The following is a 17,852-nucleotide window of genomic DNA, read 5'->3' as shown; positions in this document are numbered from 1 at the left end:
TGTCAGCTACCTACTCGCTGCGCGGTTCAGTACGCGGCCTAATGAATAATTTCACGCCTTTTCTTTCTCTTGGGGTTCGAGGAAAAAAAACCAAAGTGGCGAATGAAAAATCCAAAGTAATGTGGACATTATTAAAGCCCGAACCACGATTGCGGCGGCGGCCCGCAAGCAGCCGAACGAGGAGCCCCACCAGTGGTCAGTGGTGGTGGTTGGCGCGGCCTCCGTTCGGCGCTGTCACCAAGGCAGGAAAAATACGATTAATGTGCTCGAAAATGTTATGCAAAGCGTACCTACCCAACAATAAAGGGCAAATAAATTTTCAACTCATAATTAACCTGACAACGCTCTGGGCTTTCCTGGTGTCCGGTCGGTGTTTCACTTGTGGCCGTTCCGAGGCTCGAGCAGGCGTCTTTGGAACTCACGACGGTCAGTTATGAAGTTATGTTTGCTCCAGCGCTTTGAAGCGTACGCGATTTGCAGCATGTAATCAGCTTTGGAGATTGTTTGCTTAAATCATACGCCGGGACTTTTTGTGGTCCTCTCCCTGTTCCGTCCTGTTTCTTGGTTGATGCATTTCTTTGGCGCGGTTGCACTTTGAATTGAATGCAAATGATTTCGAGTTTGGGTGGAAAGTTGGATTTATGGGCGTATATTTTCCGCAGCAGCGCGAAACATTCACTTACTCGCCCGTTGCCCACCACCATCAAGAACCGTGCGCTGCATCGTTCGTTAATCATTTCGGTAAATCATCCCGCATTTCGCTCTTATTGCATCATCTTGGGAGTATTGTACCGTAAGGAATCGGAAGAGGTGTGATCTCACCCAAAAATAACTAACTTTTGTAACTGATTCTTTTTTATTTAAACAACTAATCTATCTAAGGCCATATTTGACAAGCCAATTGTCTTTTGGTATTTTATATGTTATCGTTTAGGCTTTTTAAAACTAATTCGTTTAACTTTATGGTTTTCGCTGCTTTCTGAAATTAAGTGTTTCAGAACGGAATACCATAATTAAGAGAGCATAGAGCATAGCATAGAGAACAGCACCATAATTTAGTGTGGTTAGGAAATATCTTTAGGTCGAGTTTGCAAATATTTTCATGGAGCGGTTTTCATGCCTATTATTGTTTTATTCCAAAGAAACAATGATTGATTGAACTGTTAAAATAGATAAAACAATGTTGAAATTAAATGCTCAAATTCTTGAATGAATTATTCAGAGAACGAAAACCTGGTTTGTTGTCGAAAGTGAATCTTTTTGGGATATCGAAAGATATTTGAACTTTAAAAATGCTTAATGATACGGCTTGCTGGTAGAAACAATAGTTATGTTCAACAACAATAACAATTACAATAAGAAATACGGCTCAGTCCGTTCTTCTAAGATTAAAAAAAAACAATTACAATAACTTCAATGGAAAATATTGAAGCATACTAACAAACGTTTAAACTAAAAAAACCTAACAATAAGAATGCCAAAAGAAAGTAAAAGATTTGTTTTAAATAAGCCGAAGCGTTCTATTTAAAAAAAATTCCACAACAAACCGTTAATAAACAGAGGAAGAAGTTTTTACAAACAATAGAAGGTTTTAAAACTGTCGCTTGACTAATGTGTTCAAAAAGTGTCAAATGCAATATTTTGTAGTACTGTTTCTCAAGTAATTTGAGCAACTTGTATCTTTGACATGCTTTATTTCTTCGATTTATGCTTCAAGGTCAAGAACTGTCTTTGTTATGTTTCGCCACGGACCTTCACGTCACATTTCCGGCAGGGTTCCGGCCTGTTTTTCCCCCCCAGGCAGTTACCTTCTTCTATTCCGCATTCTCGGCTAAACAAGTCATTTGCACACGACAGCACATGTAGTATCGGTGATAGGCCATTGCGGGACCACCGTACCGCAAAACCGCGCAAACCGGTAGCCCGCGCCCTCGTAACAGATAGTTTTAATATTTTCCGCCAGGTACCTAATTTTCCGACCATTTCCAGATGCCATTCGAGCGGTTCTGGAGGCCGGTTTTAACTACCCCCTTTGCTACCGCTTTTTTTTTTGGGCCGGCGCAAAAAAGCCTTGCTGCTGCCCGCGGCCATCAATCGGCCGCGTTACCGTTCTCTTTCGTTTTTTTTCGTGTGCCTTCCACTCGAATCTCAACTGGGCGCCGCCGGGTTTCATTCATAAATGTGGCCCCTTCACCGGGCAAAAAGGAAAAAAAAGGTAACCCCCGCACGGCGGTGGGTGCCCTGCTCCGCCCCGCGACCGTGACCGGGAGAGGGGTGGGAGCGGTTTTGGTTAATGGTTCCTAGTGTGGCCAGCGGGAGCGGGAATATTTGCGCTAAAACCCGCGAACTTGCTCTCCTTAGCGGGCCGCTGCTAGATCGTGAACATCGTATCAGCGGCATCTTCGTTCCCAAGGCGCGGGACCGTGGGTACCAGATCCGGCCGGCGTTGGCCAGCCGGCGGCGGTGGAGAGCCGGAGCCGGTTGCTGCTCGGCTGAAGCCGCCGTTGGCCGCCGGTTTCCAAATCGCACTATGCTCCAAATGAATGTACATAAATTAGCACATATTTTGTATGGATTACCTATTAGGTGAACTGTTTTCCTACCCGTCCTCTCGCTCTCTCTCGCTGGGCTCTTATCGGTTGGCCTGCTGGTGGTGTTGGCCTTTTCGCCTCTCATGCTCATCATCACCAGCCGGGCCTCTAGGGCCTCTTGGCGCCTCTAAAACCGGAGTCAATGATTCCTTTGCCGGCGAAAGAAAATGGAAAGGCAGAAAGGCAGTACAGCAGCAGTGACTACTGGGTCGTGTGTTGTGTGCGGTGCCAGTGAAGCTGTTGCCACTGCACGAAGGATTTGGGGGCTTAGCGCAAGGTTAGCCGCAGCCAGTTAGCCCCACTTTGTCAAGTTCCGTTTCTTCGTATTCTGCCGGGGCACGGTGGGATTGTTTCATGTTGAAATGTGGCTAAAAGAGCGTTCTGAGGCTCATTCTGGATACGCCTTTCGACGATGCCTAGAATTCTGATCCTCGTATCTAGTGACTATCCATTCTAATGCGAATACGGATTACTCCTAGCTGACCCCGGAACTTTGTTCCGTCCAAAATAGATTTTTGGAAATAAAAGCAAACGTTCTTCACACTCAACAACTATGTTGCTGAATTTGCTTGCTTTGACAATGTTACAAGTCGAAGAGTTATTAAAAAATTATTAAAAAACTAACTAAATAAACTAAGTAAATCTGTGAATTATTCTTCACTTTCGTACGGCATTGTTCAGACATTCACGGTCTACATACGTTTATAAGAAACCCTAACATAAGGATTTCCGAGGAATTTAGCCGAATTTCTGTTAAATATGAAGACCCATAGTTTAATGTATTTCAAGACTATAACATAGTTGCAAAGTCCGAATGTCTATTCAGAATTGTATTCTTATCATAGTTTGGAACGTTTGAAATTATGAGCCGTTCTGTAGTCGTCCTTAAAGTCCTTAGTACCTTAGCCACGGCTTTCTTCACTTTCGCAGTGATTGCCGGAGCAACTTCTGACCCAATTCCGTCCTACTGTGCAAGGGTAGCCCTATCTGGTGGCACTATCGGGTAGCACTTCTGTAGCTCTCCATATCGAACTACTCCAGCAGATTGGTCCGTAATGAGTTGTTCGAACTCGGCCACAGAGCGAGCAAGGGGGTTGGCCAAGCGGGGGACGGTGGCGCCTGGAGGCTCAAGAGATGGATCGCGGGAAGTAGATATCACCGGAAATTACCGGACTTAATGTTCCGTGGCACCTGTAGTCGATCTTGAAGCGTAAAATTTAAGCAAACGCGATCGCGGGCCGTCAACGTTTGGTTCCGGATTCTCCCGCGGCGGCGTGCTGCGATCCGTATTGGTTTTGTAGCGAAACACGTGTAATCTTTATTTATTGTGGCAGACCCCAAGACCGAAAAAAATATGTCTCAATAACAAAACCACCGTGGTGTGTGTGTGTGTGTGTGGGAGGCGTGACACGGAGCCAAAAAAGCATTTAATTGGTATTCTATCGTCCCCCGTCCCCTAATCAGATGGGAATAGAAACGGTTGGATTACAACAAAAAAGGCCGGTTCCGAATAATTAGTGTTAATGATGGTTTAATTTCGATACGGCGCTTGTTTAGAGTCAACAACGATCATGTTTCAATAAACAGTCCGTGTCGGAACTTTGGCTGTCTGTTTGATTGTATGTGGTTGGTTCGTTTTTTTCCGTTGGCCTCTTTCCGCGTCTGATCAGGAACACTAAAGCTTAACGGCAGGTGATAATAGGAGCCAAATTTATCGGCGGGAATCGGACATGCAATCGGTACCGAGAAGACAGAAAACGACCGTTTTTTTCGGTTTATTTATATTCGTTACGACTTTGAGTAACTCTGTTTAAGTTATTCGATAGCAAAGATTCGAATAGTTAGTGAACAACCGATTGGTTCGTTTCCTTTTACTTTACCTTTTCAAACTTCTATTTTCTTTCCCGTCAGCTCCATTCACTTTTCGCTAATGTCGCTTTATTTTGAGCCTCCGAGCATCTGGGTCATCCACTCCGCTTTATTACTATTATTTTTCATTTCTTAAATTAACTCTTAGGTCAACAGCTTAGGTTTACGGTGTGGTAAAAAATGGTAAAATTTTTTAACACCATCTCACCATTCCAAGAGCGCGCCCCATCATGGTTGATGGGGTTCCGCGGCCGCGTTTTTGCCATGTCCGACGTTCGTTGGCTACCGACCCTATCCGTGTGTCCGATGGTTATCATTAACACGCCGGTGATGCCTTCTGGGTCAGGATTGCATGGTCGGGTATCATGCTATTAGGAGTATTGACATCACGGTTTCTCGATGCTCATCATTATATCCTCTCCTCTCCCAGCCCGGAATCCGAAGCCTCTGGCAGAGCGAGAGATCGCACGGTTTTGTGGCTTCCGTGTGGAAAATGAGAGCAAAAAGAAAAACAAATACTTATGCAACAGCAGCAGCAGCAGCAGGGCAAGAAGTTCTTGGGTTCTGTCCAGCTACCTGCGAGCCATTTGAATCTAGTTGATAGAGATCTCCTCGGGAGCCTCGGAAGCCTCGGAAGCCTCAGAAGCGTAGCCCCTCGTACCTACGGGGCGGTTGAGCAGGTTTTATGAGACGCAATTAACAAAATATATTGAATCAGATATATTAACAACAATAAAAGGCAAGCACTGGAAAGCGGCACACAGCAGCGAAGCTGTTGGATTCGGTGGACGACCCTTCCGGGGCCACTGCTGCTGTATGTTGCCCGTGGTGATGGTGGTGATGGTTTAGTGTGGGTTTTTTTTTCGTCGTGCCACCGAATTCAGAATGAGTTCATATTTTCCCCGAAACTCGCAATGGTCAAGTGAGTCCCGCGGGTGTCGTTTTCCGGAGGTGGTGCCGGAGGATCTTTGGCACCTTTCGGCTCTCTCGGGCCCGTGCGCAGATGCTTTAGATAAGATTATGATGGGGCCAATTTTTTTTTTGTTCGGCGATGTCGTCGTCCTAAGACGGTAGCCACTCCATTCGAACCGTCCAAGGGACTCACTGAATACATAGCTTCGCTGCTGCTGCATGCAAAAGTGCCATCCACCGCGCCAGCCGGCCAGCTCCGTCCAGCGTCAGTCGTGGAGTCAGTGGAAACCATAATTTAATGCAAATTAAAGGGTGCCGTGTGCTGTGAAGCTACCAGCGCCACGAACCTCGACTGCCCCCCGAAAAGAAAAAAAAAACAGGGGCACATCCGAATACGCTAACCACGCCCGGGAGGGTTACAGGGCCAAAAGTATGTAACATTAAAATAAATAATAAACGTACGCTAAAACGCAAAAAAAAAATTATGATGACGGAACCGAACGCACATCGGGTTCCCCCTTCCATCCGGAGGCCAATCCGTTGTTGAGTCGCCCGCTTTTTTTTAGTTAATTATAACAGCTAGTTTATTTGTTTACACTCTTGTTTGTAAGATCACTATCGCCCAGTGGGACGGACGGACGATCACCGAGCCGGGGGACACATCCTCTGGCGCGACAGTGCCGGCTTTCTGTGCGTCATTGCGTATTAATTGGCATTTCATAATTTGAGCATAAATTGTTCGGGACATCTTCGGGGTGCCCGGGTTTGCAAGATTTAACTGCGGTGCCCTCCAGTGTGCCTCGTGTGTAATGAGTTTTTCCAGCCAGCCTTCGGGCGGTGGCGGCGGCGGCGGCAACGTGCATGTGTTATGCTCCGCTCCGAGGGCCCGAGGGACCACGGCATGGCAGGAACATATGTTTTTCGGTATCATTAGTAGGGCCATCGTTTCCGTTTTTGCGCATAGCACCGTCGGACGGCTTTATCGGTCGCCGATAATCAGATAGCGACGTGTTAAGATGTAGCTGACCGTAAATGATAAACTCAAGTGAAACGGGATGATAAATGGCGCACAAATGGTACCGGTCCGGGCCGGGGCCGTGCTTTACACCGAACGATGGACAGCGACGAACTAACTAAACCAAAGTAAATTGTTTCCAACTCCTGTCCCAGGCGGACCCGTCAACGAAAATGTCGATAAAATCACAGAAATGATCAAAGTTGATCAGCATTTTAGTAATTTTGTAGAGTAAGAGCATCGGCCAGGAGCTAAAGATCAACCATCAAACAGTTTTGAGCCTGGATTTAGAAGGAAGCTCGATATTTGAGTGCCACACCAATTGACACAAAAACATGATGGATCGAATTTCCATCTGCAAAGTTTTGGCCAAACGGAGTGAAAATTTTCTCCATTTCTTCTTTCCAAAGTTAAAGAACCATTTCTTAAACGGATCTTTAACTTTATAAAGGCAACCAATTTTCCAACAAACTGGTGTATAATTCGGACCATCGGAAAATCTTATATACAGTTTTGAAACTCACGCAAAAATAATGGTTTTCTTTTTACCCAACCTAATATGTAAGCTGAATTTCGATGATTAAATAAGTCTGCGCCAAAGAACAGTACCTTACAAACAACCTCTGTTGTATTTTCTTCAAAACAAAAAACGTTTTTCGTCCTTTTTTTGTTAAAAATTTCGCCAAAGTGTGGGACAAAGCTTCCCCAAGAGGTATTGGAAGGAATAAAATTTACAATTCGAGAATTTGGTCGTAAGAGGGTTAAACAACTGTTGCGTGATGCGAATATGCTACCAAACCATTTCTTTTAATGATGAAATATTTCTGATTTGAAACTAATTTGATTTGATGTTTTGGTGCGAGATTTCAGTCAGTGTTCGAGAGAAAGTTTATTCCCAGAAGGAGTCTAATTTTTTTAAACTAAAAGCAACTTTAGAAAAACATAAAACAACAAAAAGAGGGAGCATTTATGTTGCGATCACACCACACCCGCGGTCGGCGCTGTTTATCCTGCGCCCTGCCCGTCCTTCGGTTAATCCATAATTTGGGGGGCGCTGGTCGCCGTCCGTCGGCGTCCGTTTGGCTCATTTGGCCGGTCGGTTGGCGTTTTGCAATACGTTCGAAAAATTATTATGCTAATAAAATGTGTATAAATTATGTTAAACAGTCGCCCATCGGACAGATTACAGTGTTACAGCTTAATGTTTAATTTTATTTATCTTGGCCCGTTTGTTCTTGTTGCTTTTCTTTTTTTCGTTCGCAGGAGAAAAACTCGTTCCTCAATTACAACGTTTCGTGCATTCTCACCCTGCCACCGTACCAGCGCAAGGGTTACGGACGTTTGCTGATCGACTTTAGTAAGTACCTGCACACCTCTTGCCTGTCCACCTCCCCGGGCCAGCCGGCCGGCCGGTTCAAGGCTAGTTTTATGTTTCGCCAGCAACGCACCGGGTGGCTATGGGCCCCACGACGACGACGACGACAGCATGTGGCGTGGCGTGGAGGGCGTTCGGGGCGTGCGCGTCAATGGGCAGAGTCAGGCCAGGTTGGCGGTGGGGGGGCACTAAGGGGCGATGTTTGCAAATTTACATACTTTTACCATTTGCCATTCGGACACCTACAGCCGACCGCGCCCGAGGCGGGTGGTTGTCCTCGGGGGTGCCCAACTGCTGCCCCAGCGCGTCCGTGTGCCGTGACCCTCTCTAGCCGCCCGAACCATACTGTCTTCTGGTTAGCCGTCTGGCCACGCGGGGTTCATTGTCATATTTTTTCCGATCACTTGGGGTCGATAAGATGCCACCCGGCTGGGGGTGAGCGAGTGGCCAAAAGTGGCCATAAACTAGTGTCCCGAGCAGAATTGGGTTCCATTCGGGGGTTTTCCTTTTTTCCGACACCGGCCGACCGACCGTTGAAGGATCTCAAGGATCCCGGTGCGTTCGGCCATAAGCAAAGGAGCTCTACGAGCGTTCCTCGTCACAATCTGTTGAACTTAATTTTTGGTGGTTTGTTTATATCCTTTTTTTTTAATAAAACATAGAAACATTTTAATTATACAGTGTGTGTCGCACAACTCCAAACCCGTCGGAACCCCCGCCATGCGCGCCGCGAGGTGAACGACCCTCCGGGTAAACTTGGTTGCCGATTAAAAAGGGTTGAAAACAACAACTACCATACATATGTAACATGGCTTATCGAAGTAAAACATCGCGGAAGTAAGAATGTATGCCAAAAGCGTTGGGGATGGAATGGAAGGATTTGTTGTTTGTTTGTGGCCGCCCCACGGGGTCGGGGCGCGTACGAGAATATAGGGGTTGTAACGCGCTATATTTCGCAACGTTTTTTTTCGCCGCTTCCTTATGACATTATTCATTGGAAAAGTAAGGCGCGTAGCCGGGTCAGGACCCTCGGGCCATGACGGGAGGTTTCGTACGGCGCACCGTCCGTGATATCCTGTGAGTCACTCGGACCGGATTGGCCCAACCGAGCCGAACCAATCCAACGGTCAATCAATCGTTCTTTGCAGAGCAGTTAGTAATCTCTGAAAATTAATACAAACTGAGATTTCTATTCTTAACTCTGTAGTTGTTATAGTGTGTTACTTTTAGTTGGACTTATTGTAATGCTAAAAGTGGATAGTAATTGAATTGATCGGTAATCGCATTACATATAATTTTTCAAAAATAACAGAAAGCTGTAGATTTGCGCTTCGTAAAACTCTAATTTTGGTAAACAATAAGGACTTTTAGTTAAATTAATAACAATATCACAACCAGTAAGTTGTTTATGGCTACGATTTTGTTCTTGTTTTATCAAGTGGAACTTTGAATTCTCTATTAGCTACAGGACGAAGCAAACATTCATCCCAGATTGGCTTAAGACAATAGTATCCTTTGGAACGACCAACCTATTGTAATTTGTCTGTATTTTATATGAGTTCTTAATTTATTTTAAAGATTTCTTGGCTCTTTATTGGATGGGGCTGTATTGGGCTAACTAGTAGAGGCTCAGCCATGGTTTTATGACTCGCGGAAATCTTCAGGCAAACTATGTGACTCGAAGCACCATAATTTGGTGAGACCAATAGGAAACGCAAGAGTGGTTAGTCTACCAGCAACCTAACTAGTACTAGACACCTCGAAAGGATTTGACGATAATTCTCTGGTACGCTGAACTTCCGGAATATCCCATAAGAAGGTTGTTATTAGCACTCGACTCGTGGACAAATGAACAGAGTATGTGAATTTCTACGCTCTAATTCACTACGGAACCCTTTTCAGCTATTCTTCATAACTTAAACGAAAAAGCTTATGGGTTATTTCACCCATCATGACAAAGCTTTGAATTTTTATTTGTGATAAGTTATTTTAATCAGTTCACAATGGTTAATATCATTGAGTGTCAAACAAACGACAAACAAAGTTACTAAGCGGATAAGCACCACGTGTTAATGGTAACCAGAATTGGCACGTTGAAAAAATCCCATCAATCGCCACCGCGGGTGGGAATTTGGCAAATCTTCCCGATTCCCGATGTTAAATTGAGTGAGTTTAATGTGCTTAAAAGCGGCATAACAAGCGGCAGCACTTCTCACATTCTCCATTTGATGCTCGTAAAAGTTTCCAATTAGCCTCCCGGCCCGGCCCGACGAACGGGGAGCAGTTCCGATGATTACCATTCCGGAGAGCAGATCATTCCGTTCTGTTCCGTTCCGTTCCATTCCATTCCGTTCCGTTCCTTACCGTTGCGCCCCGGAGTGGGAGTTGGGCGTTTTTCGCGAACGGGCGGCAAGTGGCGATTTAAAAACCCACTCTCAGCGCCGCCAACCGCCGTGCGTTCGTTGACCTGCCACCCACCGTGCCCAGGTGGGTGGGAGGAAGTCGAGAACGAATTAGCAGCGGCATGTAGAACTGCTCGAATTGAGAAAAACGCAATCAATTGCCGCCGTGCGTCTCGCGTCGGCGGCCGGCTGTCGGCGGGTCCCCGGCGAGACGTCAAAGAGCCTTTGAGGCCAAAGATGGCCGGCCGGATGAGCTCGGCCGTCAGCCGTTGTTGCTCTTGGTGGTGTAAAAACTGGTTCTTGCCTGCGCCAGGTTACGTTTGCATGCACCTGATTGCGTGCAGTATCCGCTCGGGCCAATGTTAATGATTTATCGGCATTGCTGCGGTTTGCGAAATTGATACGGGACGGAACGGTTAGCGAGGGCACGGGGCGAGAAAGAGAGAGAAGAACCGCATTTAGCATCACCGGCCAACGGGCACCGGGACCGGGTCGGGAGGAGGCTGGTCGGAAAACAATAAAATGCTGCTGCTTCTGCCCTGTGCAGGAAACGGCTGCACGCAATTCTTCGCGAACACGGCGAGCATCAGCGCCAGCGTCTGCGACCGCTCAGATATCTCGGGCCGTAGACCAGCGCCCAGACCGCCAGGTAATGGCAAATCCATTCAATCGAAACTGCAGCGCCAAATAGGCGTAGCGGGCCGCGGGTGTTGTCTGGCTGCCGAGATTCAGACGCTACATTACAGCTGTAATAGGGAGTGTTTCCTATCCGTGCGTCGAGTTTTTTCTTTCTAGAACAAATCAGCTGAAGAAGTTGGAGCTAAGTGGCGGCCATCGTTCGTTCAAGGCACGTGTTCTGAGATGCGTATTTTGATTTTATGTCTATTTTGTATGGAATTACCCATTTTTCCGTTTTGCAGAAGTATGACAAAACACCATTTCTACCGCCACTTCGAGCAGTTTCAAACTATATTAGAGAAGCTTGAAATTTTACTTCTTTTTTACTGTTCGGACATTGATTTTTAAGTTCGGACATTGATTTTTAAGTTCGGACATTGATTTTTAAGTTTTTTACTGTTCGGACATTGTTTTTCTGAGATTTTTCGATAAAAATATTTTGTAGTAGAATTCAATCTAAATCATGTATTGGCTCACATATTGGCCATTATTATCTATAACTAGCTGATCCCGGCGCGCGTTGCCACGCCTCATTTCATCCTCATTTCTCGATTATCCGACGTTTCGACGGACTTCCTGGTGACGTATCCGATCAGCTTCCCTTTGCATTTCCCGTTACTTCTACTTTTCAGACGATCGGGCTTCCCGGTGACGTATTTGTTCAGTTTCCCTTTCCTCCTCGCGTTACTCTGTTCCGAATGATAGGGCTTCCCGGTGATGTATCCGATTGGCTTTCCTTCCCGCTTCCCGTTGGATACATGGTAAAACTCGCACCAGCTAAATTTGACTCAAATTGTTTGAACACTTTTCGAATTTTGCTGCAATTTACGCTAATTTTGTATGGGAGCCACCCTTTGTAAAGTGGCGAAGGGTTTCAAAAATTCACCAGAACATTTCCTCTTCCCAAAAACTCCCACCTGCAGAATTTGGTTCGATTTGTTCGAAAACAACCCGAATTATGCTGAAGTTTATGTTATGTTTGTATGGGAGCCCCCTCTCCCGGAAGGTGTGAAATGTACTTTTTCTACTATATGATCCTAATTGAAATCTAGAAGGCTGTAGCAGTCCGTTGCTATCTCTCTCTCTCTCTCTATCCATCTCTTTCTCTCTCTCTCTCTCTCTCTCTCTCTCTCTCTCTCTCTTCCCCCCTCTCTCTCTCTCTCTCTCACTCTCTCTCTCTCTCTCTCTCTCTCTTTCTTTCTCTCTCTCTCTCTATCTCTTTCTCTCTCTCTCTCTACCTCTCTCTCCCACTCTTTCTCAACTTCTTCAAAAACTAAACGCATACTATGCAGTTCCCCCCAACATCACACTACTTCAAGATGCATGGAATGAGGGGTGGTGATTGATGGAAGAAGGAAGGAAAAGGCTTTTAAGGGAAATCAATCGATTTACAGACCACCAAAACCTAAGAAACGATACCCATATTGCCCTAGGACGTATTTTAAGGATTGGGGTTGTATGGGGACCCCCCCTTCCCCTCATCCTGCAAGGACCAAATTTCGTCACATGGTTTCTCAGGTGACCAGCAACCATTGTGCAAGTTTTGATGAAATTCGATTCATAACTTGTGGAGTAATTGATGTTTTTAACAGTTAGTTGTATGGGAGGGCAAAGAAAGAGGAGGGTGAGGGGTTTCTAACCATGATAACGACACTCCCCGGCCCCTAAAATCCCTGTATACCAAATTTCGAGTCAATCGGTCCAGTAGTTTTGGAGTTTACTTGAGACATACAGACAGAACGGGAATTTTATATATATATAGATCATCTGTAATGTTGTGAGTAGCTTCATTATCAAATTAGGGTTGGGGTTTTCTTTAATTTATTTGTGAAAAATGATCATTGAGTATTATATTGATGAAACACAACTTCTGTGGTCAAATTCTGATGACATCTGCTTGATGGTTTCGTTCCATCAGTTCTTGACCAATTCCTGTCCATTCCCACCAAAGATTCAACATAACCAAAATAAGTCATTTGTAAAACATCATTTGTCTTTGATCATGATCTCGATCGCGCGGCATTTTCTCATATTTAATCCATTTCTTAAGAGCTTGAAATAAGTCGCTTCAAAAATGGTTCGATTGAGTTGCATTCGGCCAAGCACATTTGTGTTCCTGTCCAAAACTTCAAACTGTCATATAGTTGATGTCTAATGCCTCTAATGCCATTAGCTCCTAACAGCATGCGTGCCGGTCTTCCTAATTCGGTCGTCATCTTTCATAAGTTTTTTCAATGACTGACTAGTGACCAGAGGTACATCTTTGATTCGAATCGAAATTTCCATAACCGAAATTTTGATCGAAATTTCTATAACGGAATTGAACAAATCGCTCCTGATGCACATTTATACAGTAACTATCAGATTAGTATAAGTTTTCAACTACCGTCATTTAGTTACGAAAAGAGAGGGATATGTTTTTATTTTTGTTTTCAGATTTTTATTTGGATTAAATTAGATTTTTGTGTCATTGCTCAAAATGGCGCGGCGAAGAGAGACTCAAGCACTTTCGAGCAGTTTATTTGCTCAATTGTTAACCGAAGCTTGCTCAACGATATGTGGTCAGCAACCAAGACGTATCAACAATCAACATAAATTCTTGCTTCGCTCTTGAATCCTTATTTCGATTTAGATGCAGATGATGGCAATTAACCGAACGTCAGATGCAAAACTTGCTCCTTTCGAGTAGCTCTCTCTAATGGATTTTTGACCGACCGACCGACCGCCAGTTCATTCTTAATGTGTCTTCTAACCCCGTGCAGGGTGGGGCGCTCCATTCGGTCAATCCGCTCGCCTGGCAGCTTGCAAATCTCTTCGGTGGCGTTATCGTCGTCATACGTCGTCGTGTGCGACGGATCCGCAGCGAGTATTTCGACCTTTTCGGTGCGACAACCGCCAAATGATCGTATGTAAACCGGGCGTTGAACCGCCCATCGTATGTGGAATCCATCCGGCCCGGCCGCACCGGGAAGTGCGCCCCGGATAAAGCAGCGGAACCGAAAACGGAAATCCGATCGCGGTGCGCGGGCGCGCCTTCGGCAATCTTCTTCGCGGTTTGCGTTGCATCGCCGCGGTTGCGACGGTCGGAAAACGGTTAGAGTCTTGCATTCCGAAGTAGATTAAAGTGATTCCGGGTGAACGGAGTGATGCACTCCAGTCGGATTGGGGCCCCCAGCATATATGACTGTGTGTTCGTTGTCGTTTACCTGGGTCATTGCGATGGCGGGTGAGCGAGGTTCAGATCGGAAGATTCACCCCAGGAAGACGCTTCCACCCAACCGAGAATGCTTGCGTAACCTGCCGAACACAACCTGCCCCAACTGCTTCAAAGAGTTACACGGATACTGCCATCGATTGCGCCCGATATAGTCTGGGGATGGTTCGGTTTGTGGTCAATTTACCAATTTACCGATAGTGGGACACTTTCGTACGGTGGCAATTGAGGGCAGATAACTAAAAGTTGGAATCAATTGCTTCGCACTTCTTCATTGCTTCTAAAGGGATTACATCGAGCTACCTGGCTAGTATTGATGGCAAATATAAGGTTGGCTAAAAAGAAATCGACGTTTTTTGGGTGAATTTCAAAACTATATTTAACAGGTTTCCAATGGTCCGATTTGCGTCAAATATGCACCATTTTGTTAGAAATTTTGTTGTCTTTTCAAAGGTAGGCTTATAATGTCTCTCTTGTAAAAGGATTAGTCGTTATTGACGAAAAACTCGAGAAATCCATTTTCATAATCCTTTTTTAATCTCAGTTTTTCATCACTCAGGAAATTTTGTAATGCACGAAAAAGGTGTCAATCGCTTAATGCAAGGTCCGGACTATACGGTGGATGCATTAAAACATCCCAAACAAACTCCCGGACTTTCTGGTGAGTCACTAAAGACGTGCGTGACATTTAGTTTTTCTGATGGAACACAACACCTCTTCTGTTGGCCGTTTCTGGTCAATTGTTAACTTCAAACCGTGCAGTTGTTGGTAGTAGAGATCTGAATTTATTGTTCAGCCACACGGAAGCGACTCATAATAAACGATTCCTTTCAAGTTCCACCATATACCCAGTAGAACCTTCCTAGCCGTTATTTCTGTTTTGGCCACAGGTTATGCTGCTTCAACACGCTTAGACCACGACCGATTTCACACAATATTGTCGTAAGTGACCCATTTCTCATCCCCAGTACCCATCCGTTTAAGAAATGGTTCGATTTCATTCCGTTGGGCCAAAACTGTGCAGATGGTCATCATGTTTTGTTATGTAAATAGGGCGGCGCCCAAACATCGAGCTTCTTTGTGAATCCAGCTTTGCGAAAATGGCTTTAAGCTGTTCGATGATTGATCTTTAGCTCCTGGCCGATGCTCTGATTACTAACATGCCGATCTACTTTGATTATTTCTGTGATTTTATCGACATTTTCGATGACGTGTCTGCCTAGGCTTTAACATCAAAAATAACTGAAACGTGTCAACGAAACCAAAATTTGACCCAGCTAGCTGTTAGAGTATCGGCACCATGAACACCATGCGAAATTTCAGCGGCCTAGCTTGAATTTTCACCTTTATCGGACAAAAACTGTAAAATATACCGAATTTTCTCTGCGTTGACCTCCATTGTTAACACCCTGTAACTCACAAACGAATAGAACAAACAAAAAACAATGAACGCATTTTTTGAAGTGTAAAGAATCAGCTTTAAAACGAGCCTGAACTTGAAACTGTACGAACGATACTTCACGAGATATCGATCACTAAAGGCATCTATCGTGAAAAACGTCGATTTCTTTTTAGCCAACCTGATATTAAGCTATAAATTCTCAATTGTCAACATTTTTACCATCTAATTGGCACTTTTGAACATGTTTGAATATTAGATCTAATTATGGAACAATTGATAACCTATAATTCTTGTCTTAAGGACCTATAGTGGTTTTTTATGCACCACATTGATATTCATGACACTTCACTTCATAGTTATTCATTTTCGGTGGACACGAATAAAATGTACTCCTTTTATGGATTATTGATGGATTAGTCTGGATGAAATGTATTTCTTCAATTTTTTAGTTTGATCCGTGGTCATATTTTGAACCGTTGAAATGTGTTTATGTCTATAGATTTGAAAATGCAATCGATCCACCATTACAAATATTTTACACGTTTTGGCGCATGTATTTTAATAATTTTGTGAAATTAGGATCACATCGGAGGCTGTCAGGTTGGAGGCTTAACCAGCGATGCCAGCGGTCTGTCTTTCGGTGAGCGAAGGTTAAATTGGTTCTCCCTTGGCCGTTTCTGATGGCTGATCATAAGAGACAGGAACTGTGGCGACGGCGGCGGCGGCACTCCTGCAAATCATTAAGCGGAAAATGTGGCAATCGGAAAACCAGGGCAACACTTCGCTCGCGACGCAAATCAACATTCCTCTGTGGTCATTTCCAGAGCATATCAGGCGGGACGTTATTACCGAACTGGATGGCTGGATGGGGTATCATCGCGATGCGCGCACCACGACGGAATGCGTGGATTGCAATCCGCGAAGGCAGCAGTAATTTTCCCGGTTAATATAGGTCAGTCCGCGACGACGGCAGCGTCCACCTTGGGTCACTGTGGCATTCATTTGATCTCATTCTTGACACACACGCGCACAGACAGGGGTGGTCACAGGCACGGGTTCTAATGATCCTCGACGATCGTCGACGATCGTCGTCGATCTTCCTCATCGCCGTTCTTGGGCCGATGGCGATAATAATGTCAAATTATGCACTGCCTGCATTCATCCTCATCAACTCCAGAGTATCGTCCGCATGGTCCGCTGGCTCCTGGTTGGTGCCTGAAGCAATGTGAAGAGCTCCGAGCGGCAGTCCGAGTGCGTCTGTCAAACCGCATCGACGATGGCGAAGTGGCGAAGAACTTTACGAAGCAACGAAGCTGCCAAGAATGTGTAAATGAAATAGTTGTTCAGTTAAAGGCAAAAAGTGGCTGCAAATCGATTGGCCGCCGAAGGCCGCTACCTTGTCCGCGACGTCCGACGAAGACGACGGCGAAGTGGACGGGCGAAGCAGAGAACGGCGGGGTCCGACTGACCCCCGGGGTGCGATTGAGCTTGGCGTGTAGCGGGCACGCAATCGTGGAGCAAATGATAAATTACTTTCGTTGACATAATTCCAGCCGGGAAATGTGTCACTCAAAATGGTGCGCTCGGACGGCGTTTAAGTGCGCGTAACGAAACAAACCCCTTTGCCGTGTGGGCTGCCGAGAGACCCTTCAGACGGGAGATGCACTCGCGTGTGTGTGTGCAGCCGCGCGGGGGGAAATAATTATACTCTCATCACGACCATTCGCTGCCGAATGCCATCATCGGTGCACCATTATCTCCCGGCTGGCCCAAGTGTGCCAGCCCTCGGTGTGTGTCACCTGCCCCGGCTCCCAATAATGACACTCGCCGTGCGCCGGTCGCCCGGCCGGCCCCGCCGTTAGGCACCTGGTTTTTCCGGCCCGCTTTTCATTCATCCACGACCACGACGGTTGAAGGTGTCAAGGAAATCATTTCTAGTTGCAGGCGAAGCAAAAACGGTTTTTAATGCTCCTTTTTTCGCCGTTTATGATCACCGAAGTGTCGACCGTTTGCAGCCACACTCCGTGGCAACTCCCAGCGCAATTACAATCGAAAGCGCTTCATGGCAGCGGAACACGAATGTTGTGTTCCTTCTGGGTCGGTTCTACTGTTCTGAATCAGACCAGACATCACCGGTGTAGGACATGAATGAAGACGTTTGGACAGTGTTCCAATCTGCAGCGCAGGATGTGTAGTAGGAGTTGATAGATATTTGGACTAAATTAGAAGGACTCTCTTAAACGATATGTAATATAAATTCCCAAAATCAGCGTCTTAAAAGGGACCACTACGAAGTGTGAACATTGAAGGTTAGTCTTTAAGAATGGAACGTGGAGCTACTGCACGGTCAAATTCTGATATTTGTATGCCTCATCATGCGGTCGATTCTTCGGC

The 17,852-nt window shown here is 45.5% G+C and overlaps 1 protein-coding gene across 1 annotated transcript in view; it reads left to right on the top strand.

Moving 5' to 3' along the window:
- LOC128274249 (histone acetyltransferase KAT7) overlaps positions 1-17,852 on the top strand; it is a 63,909-nt gene that overhangs the window by 10,192 nt on the left and 35,865 nt on the right. Inside the window, exon 5 of the mRNA XM_053012376.1 lies at positions 7,651-7,744. Within this exon, the coding sequence (XP_052868336.1) occupies positions 7,651-7,744 (94 nt within the window). The remainder of the gene's footprint in view (positions 1-7,650; positions 7,745-17,852) is intronic.

The sequence above is a fragment of the Anopheles cruzii genome, chromosome 3 (assembly GCF_943734635.1).
Source record: "Anopheles cruzii chromosome 3, idAnoCruzAS_RS32_06, whole genome shotgun sequence".
Taxonomy (NCBI): Eukaryota; Metazoa; Arthropoda; class Insecta; order Diptera; family Culicidae; genus Anopheles; species Anopheles cruzii.
Note: the sequence above shows the minus strand (reverse complement) of the source record. Positions and strands in the feature narration are given on the sequence as shown.